Source organism: Anguilla anguilla, chromosome 7 (assembly GCF_013347855.1).
Source record: "Anguilla anguilla isolate fAngAng1 chromosome 7, fAngAng1.pri, whole genome shotgun sequence".
Classification (NCBI taxonomy): domain Eukaryota; kingdom Metazoa; phylum Chordata; class Actinopteri; order Anguilliformes; family Anguillidae; genus Anguilla; species Anguilla anguilla.
In genome coordinates, this window is record NC_049207.1 from 39,125,215 (window position 1) to 39,151,134 (window position 25,920).

Here is a 25,920-nt window from a genome sequence, read left to right on the forward strand (position 1 = left end):
AGTGATGGGTTTACGTATTCTACGTGGAGAATACGCCTCTGACATACTTTCAGTTTTTCACTGAAATGGCGGCTTCGGATAGACTACTCTGAATTGACTACAGGATGCCAAAATAACGCAAGCAAATGGGACCAGAGTAAGCACTGAAATTACTGATGAATGACTTCGTCATGGACCTGGCATGCAATCTGCATGAAAATAACATGAAGTCGAAGGCAGAAGCGGAAGCCACCAAAGCAGCCATGGTTGCAGCATCTGTTCACACACCCATCACTCCTGGGAAAAAAAGCACTGCTAGGTCGGCAAATGCAGACAGAATAAGAGTGTGACATGCAATCGATTTGTGTGCAGTCCCTGCTCACACTAACAACAACAGCTGTGTGTTCCATTTGTTCCAACTGATGAGTAAGAGGAAACTGACAGGTACATACTGTATGTAAAAGCTCAAGCGAGGTAGCGGGAGCAAGGCAAGGGAGAAGCGAGCAGAATTTGTAATGACTGAAGAAATGACTTCTTATAAATATTGCACTTTGTATTTCTTTAACTATTTTCTCTGTTTTTTGTTTTACAGATTTTAATTATTTTCTTAATGTGCCTGTAATACGTCTTGGCACATTTTCCCTTACCTATATAACAAAACAGACAAATTAGCAATAAAAATGTTAAAATTGATGCATCCATCGCCTTTATTTCAAGAAAATTCTTTCATCTTTTCAACTTTCATCTTAATGAAATTAGGTCACTGTGGGTTCTGAAATCGATGCTGTACTGCTGGATGAGCCTGACACCACTGGAGCCAGGGTTGGTGGTTTAAGGTAGTCAAAAACGTGGCCTTAATGTTAATGTTAATGTTAATGACTCTCACCTTTAGCTCACATGAACCTTCGATCCTTCTAGTGGACTCTGTGATGTCCCAGACTCTGCACTACTTGTGCTTTTGTTCAAAATCATATTACTTTCCACCCAAATACCAGAGATATAACATATGCTGTACTTTCCTTCATGAAGCATTAGCTATTACTATCAGTAGGATACTGTTGTACTGTGCAGAGTCATGAATCCTGTAAAGTGACAGCCTTTTCAGTTTCATTGTCCTTAAGCTGAGATATTGCTTTTTTAAATCATTTATAGATGCGTTATGTAATATTCCAATGTATTTCCTTTAAAGTGACACCAGCTTCAGTATTCCTAAAGCTAAAGTATTGCCTTATGATACATAAATAGATGCTTCATGTAGTGCTCTGCTGTATATCCTTTAAAATTAATTAATTAACATTCACAAGTTTGTGGTATTGGTTTCAAAATAATTCAGGTGATTTAGATGCTTTATTATTATACTGTACATCCTTAAAAGTGAAACAATTTTCAGCATCCTAAATAATGAGGGATCTCTTTAAAAATTATTCATATACGCTTTATGAATGTTTTACTGTGCATCCTTTAAAGTTATATTTTTTTCAACATTTATAATGCTAAGGTTTAGCTTTATAGTCCACACACAAATGATTAACAAAGTGTTGTACTGTGCCTACATTAAAGTACTGAAGGTACCACAAGCATCTGTACAAACAATTGTATGCAAATATAAAAATCTTGGGACCACACAGACACTGCATCATTTAAGGAGGCACAAATTAACTCCCAGGGCTAAACAAACTTTGGTCCGAAAGGTTCAACTGAACCCCAAGACAACAACAAAGGAACTTGTGAAGGAGGCATCTGGTACCAAAGTATCTACATCCACCATTAAGAGAATCTTACATCCACCATGGCCTGAAAGGCTATCGTGCAAGGAAGAAGCCCCTACTCCAAGACCGACATAAAAAATCCAGAATGAAGTTTGCAGGTGATCACGAGGACAAAGCCTTTTGGAAGAGTGTTCTCTGGTCAGATTAAACAAAAATTGAACTGTTTGGCCATAATGATCAGTGCTACATGGAGGGTGAGGATTTTAATCTGTAGAACACCATCTCAACTGTGAAGCATGCAGGTGGCAGCATCATGTTGTTGGGGTGTTTTGCTGGAAAAGGGACTGGTGCACTTCAGAAAATAGATGGCATCATGAGGAAGGAGGATTGGGATGGCAGGTATGCCATCCTGCCAAGTTACGCCTTGGCGGGGACATGCCCCATACCTATACAGCACCGAGAGTTTGGCACTTTTCTGGGTTCGCCACAGAAATAACTACAACAGCCACAGACACTCAGCCCTTAAAAACATTAAATTCTGTACATTCTGACCCAATTTCAAAAGACAGATTTCATAAATAACTTCACATGTCCACACAATAAAGCCCCAAACTAAGGGGATTTTGCGTTTTCTTCTTCTTCTTCTCATTCTTATTTTTCCTGCCGCCTATCCCACTAACAACATGTCTCCCCATTGGACATTTCACTGACACCAGCCAAATCTTCACCTACACGACCCAATCAAAAACGCACATACACACGCAAAATACCCATACCTTTTTACTCTGAAACATTCCCAGGTTAAATAGCTAGTCCGCCTGTGGCCTAGTGGGCAAGGTTACAGTCTTGAGAACACGGGGTCCTAGGTTCAAGCCCAGCTAGGAACACCTGTCTTTAAAGGAGTGCCATGGTGACTTTCACACTTTCTCGGTTTTATGTGCTATTTCCACAAGAGGCATTGAAGAAACACAATGAGTAAAGTATTAAATATGTCCGTTCTGTATTTTTGGAGAAATATGCGTTTTAAATTTATCGTCCTATTTTCAACCGGTTGAGAAAGTTCTCAACTTGGTGCCTCATGAACACAGTAACCACTCCCCTTTTCACGCCCCGAAAACGCATGGATAACCCATAGTTTGCGCCGCTGGCTTACGGGCAAGACAATGCAAATATTTCACTAACGTTAGGTTCACTTAAATTAGAGTGCCCTTTAAGGGCTATTAGATTATTTCTGGTTATATTCATTTAGCTAGCTAGCTAGCTAACGTTAGCTAACTAGGTAGTTCGCTTTCATAAGGCAATGTTATCGATAACGTTAGCTAGCTTGTTTGCTTTTATGAGGACGTTATAGTTGTGCTTTTCTCTTAACTTGGCTAGCTAGATAGCAAAAATTATAATTGGATATAAGTCAACGTCCTTATCTTAGCTATCTATCGATACTTCATATACTACTAAGCTAGCTAGCTTGTGAAAAGTCTCCCAAAAATAGCGCTTATCATGGGGGTAGCTATGGTAACGGGGCACGGTCTGTTAATCATAGCTAACTGACAGTTCTCATTACCACGCCCAGACGGTTCGGGTGAATATTTTTTATAGTGGGAAATTTACGCTTAGAAAAATGTTTTCAAGTACATTGAAATGACTGAATAATAAAAAAAATTATGCACATTTGTTTTGTTGTTGCCTAAAGACAACTGGGAAGTGTCATGTTCAATCACCATGTTACTCCTTTAACCTGCTTCGACCCTCACTAATAATTGTCTACTACTTATCAATTATTGCTTTCGCACCATATCTACCCGCCGTTCACCGTTCAGTTATTAACCGGCTACAATATTGCTAAGCCATATGCATTATGACGTACCGTCTGTACGTTCAGTTATTAACCGGCTACAATATTGCAAAGCCATATGGATTCGACGGGAGCTCTTCTGTGCTTACTGGCCTGTGTTCTTCTTTAAAACCACCGGCAGGTTTGCTAATGATATTTCACGCGTTGCATAGCTATGGCATGGTGCTGTACTAACGAAGTCACAGACTGGTAAACCTCCGTTTTAAGGCTTGAATCCCGCCTCGCCCTCAGTCAGATCATTTCCTCTTTTACACTAACGTTTTCTTACGCTTATATTTGCTTTACCAAAACTCACTCACGGCCACCCATATGCATTTCATGACGGCAAATGTATTCCTTTTATTAACAAGTTACACCAGTTCACCACTGTGCCATTTCTACTAACTATATTTCTTCACTTGGCTACCATAGCCTACAAAACCTTCTTATCAGCAAACGCCACGTTTCTACATTCATGTTACCTCGCCCTGTTCTCTATCTAGCCACATACAAACAATTACTACGTATGTACGTTCTGCAACTCCGCATTAAAACATTACATTTAAAATCATGATTCACTCATAAATATAACTACTAGCACTGAACATGAGAAAAACACATTAGTGCAATAGATTGCACATGTTATTTAACCCTCCACTTCAACAATCAACATTTAATACAGACTGTTATATATACCATTTGATAAGGAAACTAAGCTCGCTCATGGTCACTTCATTTACTTCGCACTATAGTCTGTGATCATGTCAAAAACATATTGTTTCAACTACGCAATTTAATCATTTCGCCTAATTTATCTCACACTGTTGTTATTTTCTCATATGCAAAGCCTGCTGGGACATATGCGTCTGCTCCTATTCTCCACTATCAACTTTTCCGGTTCTAGCTTAACAAAACAGCAAAGAGGATTCCTACCTGCAGATAAGCCTATCAAAATGCCTTATAAACCTTACAAACACTAAAAGTGCATTTTCATGAAATAACAGACAACGGAGCAGGACAGAAGGGTACACAAGTTATGACCTAGGCAGCTCTAATTCTACAGGCTTACTGATTCTTTTGTCAATCAAGGCTCGTTGGATGCCCGTCAAATCCGTGAGTAGCCTACATACACTGGCCATATTTCACCTTTTCGGATGCGTTTTTACAATTACGCAACCGCACCAATTGTCACAGCCACTGTTTTACATATATAGCAAACCGAAACTGCTAAACGTACACGCTCATCAGACTGTACAAATTCACACAAGGATAGCCATAATCCACAACCGTTTCTTACAGGGTCACTTCGCATTTCTCACTCTCGTAATAAAACGCTTTGCAAAAAGAAATGATATCTCATAAAAAACACATTTTCAACGTACAAAAATGCCAAGTTACTCACACATACAAGACATACACTGTCAAAAACTCATTCATTCAGACCCAATCCTACCCAATATTTCCTCAATATTTCCTCACTTAGCCTATATTGTTTGTAGTACCGTAACTTGGCGTCATTTTGATATCAATACTTTTCAGTAACTTGGCATTTTTTTACGTTGAAAACGTGTTTTTTTTATGAGATCTAGATATACTGAAGCAACACCTGAAGACATCAGCAAGAAAGTTAAAACTTTGTCGCAAGTGGGTCTTCAAGCAGGACAATGATCCTAAGCATACCTCCAAAGTTGTAACAAAATGGCTTAAAGACAACACAGTGAAAGTATTGGAGTGGCCATCACAAAGCCCTGACCTGAATCCCATAGACAATTTGTGGACTGAACTGAAAAAGTGTGTCCAAGCAAGGAGGCCCACAAACCCGGCTGAGTTACAGCAGCTCTGTCAGGAGGATTGGGCAAACATTCCAGCAAAGTATTGTGAGAAGCTTGTGGAAGGCTACCCCAAACATTTGATCCAAGTTAAGTAATTAAAAGGCAATGCCACCAAATACTAACAAAGTGTATGTAAACTTTTTACCCACTGATATAGTACATAAAATATTTTTAAAATCTGAAATAAATCTGTCTTAAGCAAATATTTTGAAATGATCTCTTATGGAAAGAAAGTAGATACCCTAATTGACTTGACACAGGAAATGTATGAAACATGAAATGTGCGGAGTTGTGAAAAATTGATTTCACTGATTCCCAACTTTCATATCACCGGATCGTGCCAATTTCACTGGGTCTGGCTATTAACAAGAGCTGTTTCCAAACCCTTATCCCTAATTCATTGAGCTCTGTCAACACAGTGTTGTTTGGTGTGATATCCATCTCAATTTCCACAATGCTGGGATAAAAACAGACATACTTTGAATGGTACTCTACAGCAGAATACCAACTTCCCCATCTGGTTTTTGCATGGTTCAGGAGGAGTTTTATTGACAGAGAATTTTATTTATATGGAGCCTATCCAGAGCCCTGTACACATTATGTAATAACACCCGCATTTTGTAATAAACAGCCTTATGTAATAAGAAACCAAAATGGATGTCTCCATTCATAAAAATCGTTATAACACTATAACAACGTTAATTTTATGCATTCTAGCATATATATTTCCTTTATTTAAACAGGTAGTCTCATTGAGATCGAGATCTCTTTTTCAAGAGACCTGCATGTACATGTAAAAACACATATAAAACACATTCAACAGACAAGTGCATAAAAAAATAAAAAAACATTGGACAAGTACAGATCATATCATAGGTACAGGAGTCAAGCTGCAAACAAACATACCAATCAAAGGAAACAATCACAAGCAACATCCAACATATCAGAGGTCAATATTTTAAAATCCTCCAACGGAACGAGACATTCCAGATTTAAGGTAATGTAATTAATGTAATTTATTCCATTTGTATGGGGCATAGTATTTAAAACCGGTTTTGCCAAGTTCAGTTTTTACCTGTGGTACATCTAAAACTAAATAATCTTGTGACCTAGTGCCATATCTGCTGTGTTTAAATGCAATCAAGGAGCAGAGATAAAAGGGAAGCTTCGTAAGCAGGGCCTTATAGATAAATAAAATACATCCCCTCTCTTAGTTAAAGAGGGCCAACCCACTTTTTCATATAAAATACAAAGATGAGTGAGAAATTTATCTCCAGTAATAAAACACAGAACACTATGAAATACAGCATCGAGGGGCTTCAAAGTAGAAGGAGAGACATGCATGTACAAAACGTCAGCATAGTCAAACACAGACATAATTGTTGATTGTACAATGGTCTTCTGACTGACAGTAGAAAAGCAAAATTTGTTTCTGTACAAGAATCCAATCCTTACTTTCAATTTTTTAGACAGGTGTTTCACGTGGGTGTGAAAAGAAGTCTACAATCTAACCAGATGCCTAAATATTCATAAGATTCTACAATTTCAATTTGGGAACCCGGAAGTGTATGAATACCAATATTAGGAGTATTGCTCACGCGAGACCTTGAAAATAAAATGCATTTTGTTTTGTCGAGATTTAAAATAAGTTTGTGGTTAATGACGGATATTTGAAAGGCATCAAAAGCATACTGTAAATTTGCAGTGGCCAGATTAAGCCAGCAACATACAAGATTGTATCATCTGCATAATAATGTGCATCACAATGTGGAGACAAGGGTACCATATTATTCACATATAATGTAAATATGAATGGACCCAGAATAGACTCCTGTGGGACACATTTACTAATTTCAAGAGAGCTGGATTTAAAGCCATCAGCAACAACAGCTTGAGTTCTCCCTGAGAGATAATTGTAAAACCAATGAACTGCGAGCTCATCCAATCCTATGGAGGATAGCTTGTTTATTAAAATATTATGATCAACCATACCAAATGCTTTTGATAAATCTATGAAAAGTGCAACATAATGTTGACGGTTATCAAGATACTTAATAATATTGTTCACTACAAGTGTTGTTGCTGTAATGGTACTAAACCCTGATTATTGTGGTTGTAGAATGTTATATGCCTCCAGGAAGGCCCGTAACTGAGAATTAACCAAGGATTCAAGGATTTTGACTAAGCAGCATAGTTTTGATATTGGACGATAGTTATTTAAATCACTGGAGTTACCACATTTATATAGGGGAACAACCTGTGCAGCTTTCCATACAGTCGGATTTTACCAGAGATAAATGTTAGATTGAATATGTGAGTGAGCGGAGTGGCAATTATATGAGCACTAAGACGCAGAAGGCAAGGATCTAGATCATCCTCAACCTTTGACTTCTTTGTATTTAAATGTGTAAGGCATTAAAAACTGTAACTTACGGGTCTAAACGAGAAACTGTTAACAGAGTGATAACAGTTGTATGAGTTCTCAGTTACCAGACTAGGAGTGTGGATTATTGTAACCGTATCAGCAGACAGCCTATCAAATAAATGGCCAGAGGATGTGAAGTGATGGTTAAAAGCATCGCACATATCTGTTTTGTTTAAAATTAAATCATTTTCTCTGTCAATCTGAGAAGGGAGAGAGGAGGTGGGCTTGGTTTTTAGTGATTACATGATTTTCCAAAAGCTGGCTGCATCTCCATGGGAGCTTGCCAGAGAGGACAAGTAGTGATCAGATTTAGCTTTTCTGATCATGCTAATACACCTATTCCGCAATTGCCTGAAGTGCAACCAATCTGTCGGACTATCAGTATATCTGGCTTTTGACCAGGCTTTATCTCTAACATGAAGAGCTTTGGTAAGCTCTGTAGAAAACCAGGGGTTGGAACAATTTTTTATTCTAAAATACTTATAAGGGGCATGTTATTCAGTAAAAATATAAAAACGTGAGAAAACTGATCAAAAGCTAAATCAGAATCAGGAATTGCGCAGATTGTCTCTAGATCTGCATGATGCAAATCATGTAAAAAACCCTGTTCTACAAAATCTTTAACATTTCATTTCCTGACAACACATACTTTATATTTGTGGCCTTTGACAGTTCTGACCCATGCAGTTGGGCACTGATCAGTAATATCTTGTGCGAAAACTCCACTGGATGGGTATTTAAGTGGTCTGTTGGTTAATATAAGGTCAATTAAGGTGGATTTAGACTGATTTTTTGTATTTGGTCTTGTGGGATAAGAAATAAGCTGAGATAAATTTAACTCTAGGCACAGTTCTTTAAGCCAAGAGGAGTTCCCAGATAACCAATCCAAGTTTAGGTCACCTAAAACAATTAGCTCTGAAGAGGCATAAGTTGATAGCAGTTAGCCTGTTTCCTCCAAGGCCATAATTGTTGCGGAAGGGGGACGGGAAATACCAATAAAAGTTAAGTGCACATTTCTTAGTCACTGAGGAAACTGCAAGTTCACGTACAGACAAGTATTCTTTAACATAAATCAATACCCCTCCCCATTTAGATTTCCTATCCATTCTAAATAGCTTGTATCCATCAATAGCTACATCTGAGTTAGAAACTTTCCCCGTAAGCCAAGATTCTGTCAGGACAAAGATGGAGGAAGGCTTCATTAATCAACACATTAACAAAATCCAATTTAGGTAACAGACTCCTAATATTTAAGTGCAATCATCTTAAACCATGATGTGATTGAAAGTCTTGTGGTGATTTTAAGTCCGCTGTACTAATAATGGTAGGGGTAGACAAAGTCTCAGTTGAATATTGATTTGTACAAGACTATTTGTAGTGACACCATTCGGTCTGTATTTCTGACGAGGTAGACGTGCAATACGTGGTGTGATGACAGTAATACTATCACCATCTGCAGTATCCGTACTATATGTTGTGTTTAAATGTGTAAGTGCATTAAAAACTGTAGATGACAAGCGAGGAGAGCTCTCATGTTGAGAGACAGCATCGGGGGGTGGCAGCAGACGAGAGTGGCTTGAACCAGAACGGGAAGTGGAGTGGAATGTGGAGTTGTGGTAAACAGTCATGCACGTGAACTAGTGAGGATGCCGTGGAAAATGTTAGCGGAGAGCTTACGTGAAACCCATTCGGTTCAGGTGCAGACCATTTCGATTAAAAAAGGCAGTACGCTCCCAGAAAAGGTTAAAATTATCAATAAAACCAAAGTTTTGTGCCTCACACTGCATCTGCAGCCAAGAGTTGAGGCTAAGAAGTCTACTAAAATGCCCAATCCCGCGACCCACTGTGGGGATGGGACCGGATATAAAAATATCTTTCCCACTGCTCTTTATAAAATTAAAAATATCCATAAAATACTGTTGAATTAGTTCGGATTGTTGCCGGGGGTTATCATTTGTGCCAACGTGTACGATGACTTTTTTAATCGTGGAATTCTGTGTCAGCAAGCCGCGGAGTTCAAACAACGAATCAGCGACTTTAGCGCCTGGATAACAGAGAGTCATTGCCGACTTCGACTTAATGTCCCTGGTAATAGAGTCACCGATAATGAGCATTGGAGGAGGCGAGGATTGCGACCTAGGTTCCCACGATGGGGATGGACCCCGGGAGCTATCCGTAGCCCTATCTTTGTGATCAGGAGGTCGGGCTAGCGGCTCGGAGCGATGGGCCAAGGGCGGTGGGCAACGCTGGGCTAGGGGCCGGGTGCCTTTTGACAGATCGGAGCGATGAACTGTGGACAATGGAGATAGCCTGGCTACAGACAGATTAGCCCCAGGAGCGGAAGGAAATGAACATTGGGTCTGGCTAGCCAAAGAGGGGAAATCCTGCAAGTCCAAGATGTTAAATCTGTTTGCCAGTGGGATGTGTTTTGGTGAAGATGGGCGAGAGAGCCGCTTATCAAGGCATGAATCATACTGACTCAAAATTCATTTTAAAAAGATACTATTAGTTCAGTAGATTATCTTTCATTGTTAAAAACTACATAAAGTGTCACTGTATTCCTTAGCTTAATAGAAACTGTACTTGAGGGTTCATAGAGACACAAAAACTGCATGACACTGAGTGTTATAGCCCTGTCAAAAGACCATTGAGGTAGTCAACCCTGGTAGAAATAAAAGCGTCAATGAGTTTTTCCAGGTCGGCTTTTGACATGAAGTCCCTGAGTTTGGCTGTATTTGTAAGATAAATATGATAAAAAGCTGATCTTGGGGGAAATTTATTACATATTGCGTTCAAGCTGTGTATTACAACATACAGAAGATTATTACAAAATGCGGGTGTTATTACATAATGAAGTGAAAATTTATGACATTTTGTTGAGTTATTATATATCACATGCGTTGTTACAAGCCCAAGGTCACTTAACAAAGTTAAAAGGGTAAAAAACAGTATGCACATAAATACAGAAGGCAGAAAAGATACATAGGACAGTAATACAGAAACAAAATGAGTACAAAATAAAGCATAAACACAAACAACAAATGTACAAACTGAGGAAATAGTGAAGCTAAAGTTAGCTCATGCTGAAGAGGTGGGTCTTCAGTAGGGATTTTAAAAACATTTAACACTCTGATTCTCTGATGTTCATTGGAAGAGCACACAGAGAGGGAGCAGCCACAGAGAAAGCTCTGCAGTGAGGTTTGGTAAGGTTTATTTAGGACAACCGAATCTGAATTCTGTATGTCTGCAGAGCCCGACTTTGTGAAATAACATAGATATAGTTACTTTGTGTTATGGGTTAGTGGCACACTACTCTGCAGTACCTGTTTAGTTTGTTTATTTAGTCTCAAAAAACTATGTTTTAAAAATGTAAAACAATAAGGTCAAGAAATTTGCTATTCCAGACCAACACACGCATAGCAAAACAAACACAACTACAAAACTGTCTTACCTTACTTATAATATGTGGTTTAAAGACTTGAACTAATATCAAAAGACACTTGGATGCACAATACAATCCAAACTCCACCAGACTCCTTCCACTCTGGCTCTCTCCACCACAAGCAGGAAGTGTGTGTCAAACACAAGCAATTGAGAGGCCAAGAGCCAGTACTAAAGTTGAAACACAAAAGTAAATCTGCCTCGTTAACTCATACAGTATAACTGTCTTCCTCACATTATTCCTGCCTCTCGCCCAATGCATGCTGGGATAGCATGCCGCGACCCTGCTCAGGATAAGCGGGTATAGATAATGGATGGATGGATGGAAGTTCAACATAACAGTGGTTTTATCGTTGGGACTTCTATTTTGAAAATTACCTTGTGAAAATACAGTCCTTGTTATTGCTAGCTTCACACCACAGGTAACATAAGCTACTTACAGGTCCAACAGAAAACAGGCGAAATCTGTGTTGTTTTTCATCCCCTTCCAAGGTTATAACAAGTTCATGAGCAAGCCCTGTTGGCTTTTTTCTTCACTGTATCGCTGTTGCCTCCACTGAAATTGAAACAAGAGAGGCCTATTAAGATATCATGCTAGATTAATCTGAATGGTTTGACTGAATTAAATATGCCTTTAGAACTACCAAGATTCGTTGTATACCTAAAACCGCCAACAGGTAAAATTTACCCGCACATCTATTTTGCATTGATATTGCTAAAAAATGTATTCTATCACTGTAATAACACATTTGTTTCAAAAGGGGATGTCTAAAATCACAAAATAACTATATATGCTTAATCATCCGTTGTGTTTTAGTCCTATTGTTTAGGCTATATTTAAGTGCAGCGAAGGCCGGATTGCATAATCAAACATTAAAACGTGCATATGAACAAAGTCGCGTGTGAATAAACGACAATCACTAAGAAATATCAAAGAGTTAATCCATTCAACAAAGTTGTCTTTATTCATAAACACCATCGATCGCAACAATAAATCAACACTATCTATACAACGTTCACATAGGCTAGCAAACTGAATGAAATAGCCGAACATGGGCAAAACATAGGCTGTCATGGTTCTGTGTATTCCGTCTGTCCTTCCTTGTTGGGCCGCCAGATGGCGGCATTTCTGTTTTTTGTCCTGCTCCCCCTGTTTAATTGTATTATTGTTTTCAATTGTTCAATTATTGTCTTTTGGTTGTCTCATTTTCCCTTCCCTCTCTGTGGCCTGATTGTTCATTGTGCCCTCCTGTGTCTCGTCAGCGTCATGTCTATTTAAGTTACCCTTCTCCCTGACTCTGGTGCTGGATCCTTGTTGGTTGTTGGTTGTTTGTTCTTGCGCGCTTCTGCCCGTGTTTCTGCCCCGTGTGTTCTGGCCCATGTTCTGGTTTCCACGTGCTTTTGGATTTTCTGGATTTTCTTTGTTTCCTGCGGGTTTTTTGAAGTTTGTCTTTGTGGTTTTGAGATTCACCCTGCGAGGCCTTTTGTTCGTTTTTTCCCGGATTTGTTTGTTCTCTTGCTTGCTAAGTAAAGCCTTTGTTTCCTACTCTTTTGGAGTTGAGTTTTTCCCTGCACTCTGCTTTTGGGTCCTAACCCCCCACTACCCCCTGACATAGGCATCAGGCAAATTAGGCTAAATAGCCTACAATACAATATACTAAAACAATAAAACAAGCGGAACATGCGCGAAAATAAATAATTATTAGTTATTTATTATTAATAGCTAATCCATTCAACAAAGTTTAATGGATTAGCTATTAATAATAACAACTAATAATTAATTATTAATAATTAACCATTATTAATAAACATGATATAGAAATACATAGAAATAACCTCAGTGAAATAGGCATCTTAGGCAAACTGAATGAAAAATATGAATTTGCCTTTTACGAATTAAATCATTGGTCTATTCACAGTTAGCGCAAACACTCAAAACCATGACGGTACACTTTCCACATACTGCTTTCTGGAATTTCAGACACTTGGTGAAAGTTTTGTTCTGTTTACACTGCACTTTCACCATGCACGTCATTCTCTTCCGCTCTTCCGACAATGGGAATGGGAATGGGCACGTCCATGTGTGGTGCCTGTTTTGATGCCATGAACTCGCCACCAGCTCCTGAGCCAGCTGAAGTATAAAGTCCCTTCTGTGGATGTTGTCTTTGGTGCAGCTCCTGTACAGGACACAGGCATTGATGGCAGCCAGATCGAGGATGTTATAAAATACAGCAATGGGCCATCTGCGCATGCCGCCTTTCACAGTTCTTCTGTGCCATTTTATCAAGTACCTCCACCCCGACTTTCGTGCTGTTGTAGTAGGTGACCGTTTCAGGCTTCTTCTTGGCGTCGGTTGCGATGGCCACATGTTGATGCTGAGTGCTGAGGATCCTCACATTTCTCCTTGACTTGCACTGGTACACAGTCAGTGTGGCCCTCTAGCTCTTTAGCACCTTGGTGCTGAACAGCTCTGCTCCCCCCTGCACAGACAGCGGCAGCTCCCGCTTGTTACAGTTGATGGTGCCCACCAGGCTGGTGCTCTTGGAAATGAGTTTGCTGGCGAGTGGGGGAGAGGTAAAGAAATTGTCTATGGTGATGTTCCTCCCCTTTCCCATATAGGGCTCCACTAGCTTCAGCACCACGTTCTCTCCCAGGCGTTGCGTGGAAGGTCTACTGTCATCCTTCCCCAGATATGGGAACTCATTCACCATGTATTTGGTCTCAACATCTGCTGACAGCCAAACTTGACACCAAATTTATCGGGCTTGTTTGGCATGTATTGTGTGAAGCGGCACTGTGCTTTTGTCGGGAACAGCTGTTCATCCACCGTGATGTCTGGGCCCGGTTTGTAGCATGCGATGCTGTTGTGCACAAATCTCTCCCACACCTCGGTCATCAATGCAAACTTGTCTGTAGTCAGACGGCACCGCCTGCTCTCTTTCCGGTCAAAGCGTACAAAGCGCATTATCTCTCGAAATCGGTTCCTTGATGTGGTTGAGATGAAGAATGCGTTCCCCCATTGCTCGGACCAGAAACTCTCATATGTCAATGTTCTTGCCACAGTATGCTCCCCTTACATAGAGAAGTGCGATAAAGGCCTTCAATTTAGCAACTGAAACATCCCAGGAGGCTTTATCTTCATTTTCCGTGCGTGCTTCGGCCACTGTGAATTCTTGGATTTTTCGTTTTTCTACCTTTAGCTTGGTTCAGGATCTAATGTGAATGCAGTATTTATTGTTTTGTAATGTTTTAACATGATTTTGAGATGTGTGTAGCAAGCTTCGTTTTGTAGCTAATTGTTCCGATGGGCGTTGTCATGCTGAATAGTTCTTTCCATGAACTTCAGTTTTACACAGTAGTTTTATAAACTGTGTATATAAAGGCTACACATTGCTTCCTAGCATGTGTAACCCTTGCGCCGGTCTTGATTTACCCTCGGTCTGCTGCCGGTAACACAGACATCAATGAAATTGAGTTATTGAGATTTTCCTTATCGATAACTAGCTAGTTAGGTACAATGAGAGTGAATGTGTTAAGTTTATGCCTACCTTGCGAAAGTACTGTACATATGCCCATAGTTGACACTGCAGGCATAAATTGATCCGACCGTCTCAACGGTACTTTCCTCCTCTGAGGCTCTGGCTCGTTGTCAGATGATCCATCCGATGCATCTTCCTCGCCGACCCACGACACATCGCTCAACCCGGAGACCTCCCCACCATCAGACTCTCATCCATTTTGTCTATCATTTTTTTTATTTTATAATGAATGTCACAAAAAACGCGCAGTTCCTAAATAGGCTACACGACTTTGTTATACCATTCAAAGGCACGGGAACAATGGAATGGGATATACAAAAAAAAAAGGAACAATAAAATATAAATAACACATGTTGCGTGGCAACTGAAATTCACAAACACAAACCGTGCGAAAAGAAATGCCGTTATATGTTAATAGGCTACGCCAAAAATAAATACTTTCTACGGTGGGTAAATTTTACCTGCTGGCGCTTATAGGTATAAATGCCTCAAACTTTTTTCTGTTTTTGTCTATAACTTTCTTACATTAGGAGGTGCTTAACTCAATTTTAGGAAAAGTCAAGAACTGGGAGACATGATTTTTTTTATTGAAACAGAGTTACATATACTTGAAAAACAGAAACGGGTAAATTTTACCCCGTGGCGGTTTTAGTGTTAAATGGTATTATTAAAGTTATCTTTAGGTTGCAATAAATTTCATTATACATGTGATTTAGAAAGTGCTTGTGAGGAATGGGTTTCAGTCTGTCACATTTGGCTAACATTTCCATGTTTTTTCTCTGGCAATACACACAGGCTGTAGGCAAAGAGATTTTTAAAAAATTATTTTTAATTGGGAGAAATATCCCTTTGCATACTTGGTTCTAAGGCACATGACTAAAAGGAATTCACTAAAGACATGGGTACTCAATGAACCCCATCCTTTGAAAGGAATTATTTCAATATAAATAATTGTATACTGTTTAATCAGTGCCTTTAAATTATAGGTAAAACATGTTACATTTTAATAACATTGGATTTATTTTGTTTCTCTAGGCATGTTTTGTGGGAAAGAAAAATGTATATTTGATTGACATCCGAAACAACTGGAATACTTCGCAGCACGTTCCCCAGTCATGGAGCAAAATACTTGGAGAATGGAAAATACATGGGATAATTCTCTGTCATCAGCAGAGGAAAATAATTCAGAGACGTGTCTATAGAATAGAAGAAGCCGCAGATACATGAGAGAATGGATCTACAAAAGCTGTTGAGACAGGAGCTTACTGAACTTCAAAATTTGTATAAGGATGGCAGGGATCGAAATGACAATCCTGTCAAAATTATAGAGAACAAGATCCGCATCGCTTTGAATGTACCACAGGAATACTGGTTTCCTGCTAGTCATTCTCTAAAGGGTCTCATAGAGGACATCAGTGGACAGTTAGACACACTACAGAATCTCTCTCTCTCAGTCAAAATGATTTCAGATGAAGATGTTTTAAGGAATGCATCTGGAGGCCTAGCTTTAGAAGGGATTTACAAAACCAGCAATCCACAGGACTTGCTGGCAAAAAGAGAGCAGCTCATTGAGGTTCCAGATTCATTTTCAATTACTGGTCCGCAACAAAGTGCCATTTATGGGCAGAAAGAGTTTTCATCCCAAAAGTCCCAAACTGTTTATCAGGAAGTCATGGAGAAACTGGGCTTAAGCTTCAGCGACTTGGTAAAGGCAGGATCCCAGGGCATTGGCTTTGGAAGCACAGAAGAGGAAATCAAATTAAGGGAGGCAAAGGAAAAAGGTGCTCATTCATATGAAGAGACATACATCTGCAACACAAAGTACAGCTACATCCCACTAGCTTCCAGCATTATTGAGAAAAATCAACTCAAACTTTCCTCTGGAGCAGTACATGCACTTAAAGACATTGAAGCAGTCATTATGCATGGTAAAGACAGTGAAACTTTAACTTCTAGAATTGCCAAATTCTATGATAGATTTGGTTCACATGTGAACCAGGGCCATATACACTTTGGAGGGATTTTCTGGTGGAGAGCTTCTGCTGCAGTTTTCAGTAGCGATGATCTGTCAGATATTAAGTGGGTGACATCAGAGGCTCTGAATGATTTTGTCAGTGCTGGATATTATGGAATTCCTCAAAAATCTTCGACCAGAGGAATAGCATCCTCTCCACATCTGAAAGGGTCTTCCACTAGAACATCCGATGAAGCCTTGATGAATCAAGTTGAACTTTCAATCAGTAAAACTGGTGGTCCTGCTGAGGTTGATGATCACTTGCAGTGGAAGTCCCATCTTGTGACTAATAACAGAACCTGGAGTGTTATTGATAGAGGAACAACCCTGATTCCTGTGTGGGAAATACTCATAGCTGCTCATAAAGATGACTTCAAAGACATTTTGAATTTAAGCAAAATATTAATGGAAGCATACACAGATATCACAAAGGTAAATGTACAAAAGGTATTGGAAGATACTACTGAGGCAGAAATAGCAAAAGGTCTGATTCAGTCAGTAGTGCATTGGTCTGCTTCAGAATGTTTATCTCACTTGACAGAACTACAGAAATTAAAATGCAGGCTTCTTGAGAAAACAGGATCCCACAACATCTGGATTCATATTTGTCTCTCTAATGAGATGCTTCAAAATTATCTGTTGGATGTGGCTGCAGTAAACAGCTATTCCATAGATGTAAGAACATTGATGTGCTCTCTTTTGGAACCTCATGCATTCGCAGTTAAGAAATTCCCAAACGGAAAGAAAATCTTGGCATGGATCAATCAAACTCAAAAAGATGCAAACAGAGTCATTTCTGCTGCCACCAGGCCTCAGGCCAACCTGTTACAAACAGAATTGACAACATCCATGGATGAAGACAGAAAGGTATCATCAAAAGTAGAAGGAGAAGGACTGCAGCTCAAAAAAGCACACTCGGAGGGCAAAAGTTCATTCATTGAATACAGCCTTGGTGGTTGGAAATATCTAGGGAGTGCACTTAAAGCTATAGTCATGGGGACGCAGATGAATGACGGAAGAGCAGAGCCAAAGGATACAGTCTACAAGAAGGATAATTCACTACTGAAGCAAGTGCCATCCTTATCTCAGATTCAAATAAAAGATGAGGAAAATACACCCGAAAATGACACTGCATGTAAAAAAAGAGACAGCCTCATGAATTTGCTTCAAAAGCTTGGTCTGACTGCCTCTTACCCCAAAAAGATGTCACAAGCAAATGTTCTTCTCATTGACACTTTATCGCTAAGTGTAAATCAACCGAGGTCAGAGAAAGAGCTGAGCTCCCACTACCTCTACAAGCTCACGATGTTGGACTACAGAGCCAGGTACATGTTTATAAAGCATGACACAAGTAGCATGGATTTAGAGGATGCTGGAGCCACTGTTGACAATGATGATTTTTTTGATTTTAGTGACAACATTTTCCTGGATGTGAGCTGCACAGAGACACAGATTCATCCAATGGATGTTCACATGGCAGTTTTCCATTGTGCTAATGACTTCTTGCGACAGTACATTGTCAAAAAGCTCTCTACTTGCCAATTTGCAATTCCCTTCCTAGTACCTGACCCCTGTACGGAGGAGGTTGAATTCCCCTTCTGGATCCTGCAATACATCAGTAAATCATGGCAAAGTAACACAAATTCTACAGCTGACAGTCCTGGAAAGTACAAGAGCAGAAAAATGTCCTGCACACCAGTCCCAGTTGTTTCCTTTATTAGACTAGGTGAGTCCAATTCCAACTCCAAGTCCCAAATATTGAATGGTGTCATTAGCAAACAGAGGCACAGTGTATTTTTTCACCGCCATTGCAAGGGGAGCACCAAAGACAGCTTGCTCATGAATGGAGTTGTGGAGATTGCATGGTACTGTCCAGGAGGGAAGGACGATGACATATTTGATGATTGTGTGGCCTTTCTGAACCTTCATGGTGATGCAGCAAAGCATCAAAAACAACTTGAGTTTCTTCAGGCAGTAAGTACTGTCAATGTGCTTCTACTTTCAGAGCATCCTTTGGATGAAGCCGAAAAAGCGATTTCCCAGAAACTCTCTAAGTCTCCAGTCCCTTTGATATGCATGTTCTCAGGGAAAGAACTCATTCAGCGGTCAAACAATTCTACCAAAGTTAGGCTAGCCGCAAAGAACAGGAATCATGCTGAATTTACAGAAGAACTGATTTTAAGTATCAGACAGTGCATTGGTGAAAATAAACAGACAACAAACATTGACATGTGCCGTCAAGTTGCAATTCAACAACAGTTCAAAGTGAATGAAGTTCACAAAACATATCAAGAAGGTTATGAACAGGCTCAGACATTAATTAGTCTTTTGAAGGAGGAAAGCTCTTCGGCTCTGAAGGAGAAGGTTTTGCCCCTTCAGGGTGAATTGTGGCATGAATGGTGTAGAAAAAACAAAGAGCAGTATCGCTTACAGTGCAAAGAAAAGGAAAGCATTGAACAGCAGCTGAGTGAAATCTCAGCTAAAATGGAAGCAATTAGAGAGAGTCAGCTATTTAAGGCCACACCTCTTAATGACTTTGTAAGATCATTCATAGAGTGCTTAAGTAAACCTAATAGTTCCCAAGACACAAAACTCTACACATTGCAGTGGCTCACAATCTTCCTGGATGATCTTACCACTGATGTACTTGCAGAGCTTGAAGTGGACTATCAGTCAACCTGGAGAAAAATGAGAGAAGTACCAAAGGACAAGGAAAAAACATCTCATGTCAATAAAATGCAAACAAAACTCAACAACATATCTGACAAAATGACTGCAACAACCATTAGCCTCCAGCATCTTATGAGAGAGGTTGGTCAACTGTATGAAGCCAGTCAAACAACACCAAAAGCACCAGGACCAACAAAACAATTCTCCACTATACTGCCTAAAATTGGGGCAGATATGCTGGTTTATGGGTGTCCACTTGAACTAATGGATGGAGATGCTGCCCATGTGCCTTTAACATGGATTGAAGCTGTTATGGATGAACTTGTTAACATTCTTGGAGACAGAAAGTTATTTGTTCTGTCCATTCTAGGGCTTCAAAGCTCTGGGAAATCCACTCTGCTGAACACCATGTTTGGTGTTCAGTTTTCTGTGAGCGTAGGAAGGTGCACCCGTGGAGCCTTCATGCAGCTCATACCTTTGGACTCCAGCATCAGAAATAAACTGGGATATGACTTTGTCCTCATTGTGGACACAGAGGGACTCCGATCACCAGAACTCAGTACAAAGCTATCAGTGAACCATGACAATGAGCTTGCCACTTTCATTATTGCAATTGGTGACATAACTGTAATAAACATTATGGGGGAAAACCCAGCAGAGATGCAAGACATCCTTCAGATTTGCGTGCAGGCTTTTTTGCGAATGAAACAGGTCAAAATTGCACCAAGTTGCATTTTTGTACATCAGAATGTTGCTGATGCATCAGCTGGAGAAAAGGCTATGGAAGGGAGAAGACGTCTCCTGCAGAAACTTGATAATATGGCTACCATAGCAGCAAAGGAAGAGAGCATTGATAGCATTAATGAGTTCAGTGATGTAATACAGTTTGACATTGAATCCCAAGTGTTCTACTTCAAGAATCTTCTGGAGGGGGATCCTCCCATGGCCCCACCAAACCCTTCCTACAGCCAGAATGTGCAAGAACTGAAAACCAAGCTGCTAACAATTGCAGAGTGGAAAACAGAGCATACATTTTCCTCATTTTCAAAATTCAGATCACGGGTTGGTGACGTTTGGAGAGCACTTTTACAGGAGAACTTTGTTTTCAGTTTTAGAAACACAGTTGAAATGATGGTGTACACTTCTCTAGAAGAAAAGTATTCAGCATGGTCATGGGAGCTGAGAAAATATGCTCTGGAGATGCAGAGCAAACTCTGCAACCAAATTGGCAGCAACTTGATTCAGGATGTGAATGTACTAGAACTGATGAAGCATTTTGACAATCATGTCTATAATCAACTGCAACAGGACATAGAAAAGTATTTCAAAGAAGACAAACATAGAGAAACTCTTATAACATGGAGGGTGAACATTGACAAACGTTTCAGGAACCTAAGAACTGAACTCATTGATGGGACAGTAAATAAATGCAAAGAACTAATTACCTCCAAGAATAATAGATCAGAACTAGACCAGAGGAAAACGGAATACACTGCTGAGTTGACCAAGCAGAGCAAAGCCCTGGCATCCAATCTAAAAGCACAGCGCCTTGACGACAAACAAGTAACAGAAGAATTTGACAAACTCTGGGAGAACTGGACAGCTAAAGTGGTCAAAGCACACATCCCCAATGAGTGTGTGAATGTAAAGGCTGCAGTGGAGGCAATACTCCAAAAACACTTTGAAAAACAGCCAAATGTCTTTCAGAAAATAAAAGGTGCAACAGGTAATTTTGAGTTTGACAAGGAAAAACATGTTTCTCAAAATATTTTTCAGAAGATAAAATCATGGGTAAAGGCTTTCTCTCAAGAAGTTAAACAATTTCAACAAGAAGTGACTCATTCTGTCGAAGCATATGTCACTGCAAAAGAAACCAGCAAGGAGGATTTTGATACTTGCTTCATTTATGAGATACTAAAAACAATTGAGAGGACCATTGCTGAATTTGAGCGCTCCACAGGCAAGCTTAAGTTCACAAATGAATTCAAGGCAGACTTGTCTATTCATCTTTGCCTGAAATATGTTTCAAGGTTTCAGAGGATGCAGAAAACCTTCAAGACTGCAAACCATCCACTGACATATCTGGAAAGCCAAAGAGACAAGTATCTCCAAGCATTCAGAAACTATTGCAAAGGAGCAAATTCTGTAACAATATTTGTTGATTTTCTCTGTAAACACATCAAGCCAGAATTTCTGACTGCAGTGAATGAGAAAACCAGTCAGCACATTGCAGGTGAAATGAAATCCAACAATCCAGCTTTTAACAGCAATAGGTCAAACCTTGAGAATCACATACTGAAATATCTGGCGACTGTGGAGGACTTCAGCTTATTTGATGAATACATTGTCTTCCCAAAGAGATATTTTGAAAGATTTATCCAAGAAAAGAACGATAACTTTTGCAGTGATACTGGAAAACTGCATATGATGCACAAGGAAAATCTTGGAACCCTCAAAAATCTGATTTTATCAACAAGCACAGAAGCAACTAGAGAAGTGGAAGATAAGAAAGGAAATGCATCCATGTGGCTTGACTGCTTCTGTAAAACATTGGGGGAGCACATGGTAATAAACAGAAAGGATTTGCATACCATTGAAAATGAAGACATTGAAGACTGGACGTTTTTCAAAGATGTGATGGCCAAGTCTCTCGATGAAATTCTGAAGGATGAAAAAGCAATTGACATGGAAACTTTGAGAAAGAAACCAACTGAATACCTCTTCAACCAGCTGCAGGGGTGCTGGGCTCAGTGTCCTTTCTGCAAAGCCATCTGCACAAACACCATCCCCAACCATGATGGAGAACACAGTGTAACGTTCCACCGTTGTGATGCACTTGCTGGCTGGCACTACAGGGGCACAAATATTTTTTCAGTCAATTTCTGCACCACAGCAGTCAGCAGTGATCAAAAATTCATTCCTCGTTGGAATGAGAATGAGAGTATCCCCTACAAGACCTACAGAAAAGCTGGAGACCCTTACAATAAATGGAACATTACTCCAGATGGCAGTGTGCAGCGCTACTGGAAATGGTTCATCTGTCAATTTCAGGAACAATTGGAGAATAAATATAAATATAAATTTGTGGGTAAAGGTGCAATCCCAAATGAATGGAAAACATTCACAAAAGAATCTGCTTTGGCAGAGTTAGTATAATTAGGATGAGCACACATGCACCCAGTTTGCATAAAATCATTTAGTCATTTGAACTACATGTTATGCAGTGGAGATACTTAAGTGAATATTTTTATATACTGCAGGACAATCTGCTAATCTAACTGTTTTACTGGAGGTGAAAGGAGAAAAGTCCTGCTAATTTGAGGTCCTGAACTTTTTGACTGTTTTTTTGTGCATACAATTAGATAAATCTGAGAAAAGAAAAAAAAAAAAAACTTTATTTTGAACATAATGAAACACTTCTTTCATCACATTTTAGTTTAACTCAATTTTTCCAAAATCACAGAAAGAACAGTAATCAGACAGCTAGCCTAGCATAGCAGCAGATACAAAAAACAAGGAAAGTGACAGTTTGCAGGACAAAAATGGTCAGACGGAGAGATTTCCTGAAGGAGGGACTAAAAACAAAAACTGAGGACATTCATCAACAAAAAAGAGAGCAGAGATTGAATAGGGTGGAGAAGCTTCTGTGGTTGGGACGAGTGCAAACCAATCACCTGGATGGCAGGAAGTGCAAGTCGCCTGTTGTCCTGTTGGCTGCAGTGTAGGACTTTGAACCTGACCCTGGCAGAAACCACAGACAACCACAGAAAGCAGACAACAGAACCACAGAAAACAGACATCTGACTATTTTGATATATCAGAATGAAATGTTGCAGGGAAATGAGGCTGCCCTCATAGTCTCTGAAAATGCCTTTCACTCCCTCAAAGGACAAGCAAAATGTGAGAGAGCAGAACACAGCGGTCTGACTAATGAGCCTCGCAAAACAGACCAAGCCTCACCACCACTACAGAGGACAGAGCCCCACACTCTGACACCCCTCACCCAAACCCACAGGTCCACACCAAGGTGGCTCAGATGAGGAAGGGGAGCTAGTGGGGCTAAGAGAACAAGGGCAAATTAGGCAGAAATCAGACCTGATCCCCAAAAAACACGTGGGGGGTTTCTTTCCCAAGTGGTTATTGCTGCTTGCTTTCCATACATCATCATATCATCATCTTGCTGCAGAACATTAATCAGCTATGATCATTTTTAAAAATAAAAAAATAATGTGATCACATCAATAAAAAATGATTAATTCAGGAGAAAGTAATCATATTTTGAAACATGGAACATCTTCAATGTTCATTGTGCATGTATATGTTAATTATTTTTTAAAATCTATATTTGAGGAATATAAAACATTTTACCAAAATGTGGCAGCCCTACCAGGTCATTCTACTTTTAAAAAAAAAAATGTTTTACATTTTATTAACAAAGTGTAATTTTCTTTTCAATATTTATCAAAGTGTGATTTTCTTATAGATTTGTGGAGTTTTCTATATTAATGAATGCAATTGTATATTAAATAGAACCTGGTCTACACTATGACATAACCATATATAACCAGCAAACATGCAAAGGAACCTCCCTATCAAAGACATTAGGGATGAATAAATGCTTGCAAAGATGAACAAGATTCATAGATGATTGGGAGTAGAAATAACGAAAATGTCTTATGATTTACTTTTTATTATTTTTAAGTATTCAGTAGTTTGACTTGTATTATCCATAAGGGTTTTATGTAATTTTAGATACCTTTATTGAACTGTCAAAGTGTTCATAGAAAATGTATGTCTTATGAATTACAATTAAATTAAATGATATTCCAACTTCCTGTGTCTCATGCCATTGTTAAATATGCAATACGCTATAAGGGTAACAATAAAAAGGCTGGGCTTCCTCCTCCACAGTGAAAGCAGAATCATCAGTCTCAATGTATACAGTATGTAGTTAATTCTAAGACTGTCAATATAGATTTAGTTTTAAGATCAAATAGTTAGATCAAATAGTTAGTAACCAATACACAAAACATGAGCACATGTGCATACGCACCTTCATTGTGATTAACATTATTGCTAATTTGGGAAGTTTGGAAGTAGGGGGTATTTTTGAGATGATATTACAATGGATATTCAATTTTATAGTATTTAACACTAGTTCCAATAATTGATTGCTTGTATGTTTGTAGGTTCTGCTACACAGTGTTGCTCTTACCTCAGTCATGTATAAGCATTTGCTTTTTTTTCAGCAACAACACCTAAAACTTTAGATCAAAGCAAAATGAATTGACAGGGTAGTTGGAACGATAGTCTGTCTTCATCCCCATTACACTTATTGCATATATTAATTGTACCCCATGCATGCATTGCTTCTCTTCAAGGTTCTATGTGTAGAACTTTCGTTTAGGGGTCTTGTAATCTCCAATTCCCAACTGGAATTGGGAAATAGGATAATTTCTAATCGATTGGCCAGACAGCTGTTCATCAAGTGTGCTATTGGCCCGGGCCTTCTGCTATCCATGGGAGAGCCCACTGAAGCCACACTTATTGAGAGTAAAACTGTCAAAATAAAGGTTTGTATTCATGCCATTTAGAGCAATAAATGAGCACTGAAGGACTGATTCAAACTTTTCTAGAGAAGCAAAAGCCAAATTTAATTTCAATTTCAGTGTGATTTGCTTCAACCAGGGGCAGACATGGTTGGACAGAAGACAAAAACAATCTGGGCCCATCTTCCAAAACATCTTGGCAAATTACTGTTAATAAATATGCCACTGTTTTTGTATAACTGCAAGACATGTATGTGCTTTCATTGCATTGTTGTGTGGAGTTTATTAGGGTTTAGCCTGCATGCAGATTACAATATACTGGTTGCATGAAACTCAGTACGGTACATTGAAACAATTTTCTAGCAATCATTCTAAAGACTTATGGCTTGTAACAGATTTTGTCCAGTAGATGGAGTGTGTGAGGGAGTCCGGCAGCAGTTAGAGCAGCAAAAGAGTGGCAGGAGACAAAAACTTCTGTTCACCCAGGTTTATTTACAGGAGACGTGCTTCAAACCCAGAACTGGTGCAAAATATGTACAGGTGACAACACGACAAAATATATATATACAACAAATACCATGAACAAAACAAAAAGGAGTAAACAAAACACAGTAGGCTATGCCTAGTAGGCCCTACTTGTTGGAATAAGCTGCGTGTCTAGCATGACCACTCAGCACAAACAGAAAAAAAAATCCCGCCCAGGAGGACTTTTCCTCTGGCTTATATAGCACAAGCCCCTCCCCAAGAAATCCTATTACAAAACAAAATGAATCCCTTTATCATTATGTCTTATTTTACATTTACATTTCAAGAACAAACAATAAATAATTACTATGCATAAACGAATGTGAATAATGAATTGCCCATTACGGAAAACAAAAGCAAATGCATACATCCTCTCCCCTTGGGATTTCACACGATGTGTCCCAAA

General features: G+C 39.3%; 1 protein-coding gene across 1 annotated transcript; it reads left to right on the forward strand.

Moving 5' to 3' along the window:
- The first annotated feature begins 16,834 nt into the window (after positions 1 to 16,834).
- Positions 16,835 to 23,233, forward strand: LOC118230996 (interferon-induced very large GTPase 1-like). The gene has a single exon (XM_035424359.1). The coding sequence runs from the start codon at positions 16,972 to 16,974 to the stop codon at positions 22,594 to 22,596; it is 5,625 nt and encodes a 1,874-aa protein (XP_035280250.1). The 5' UTR covers positions 16,835 to 16,971; the 3' UTR covers positions 22,597 to 23,233.
- The last annotated feature ends 2,687 nt before the right edge of the window (positions 23,234 to 25,920 follow it).

What these genes read in the sequence shown, in the direction of transcription:
- LOC118230996 (XM_035424359.1), top strand. Translation starts at nt 16,972, where the DNA reads ATGAATCAAGTTGAACTTTCAATCAGTAAAACTGGTGGTCCTGCTGAG.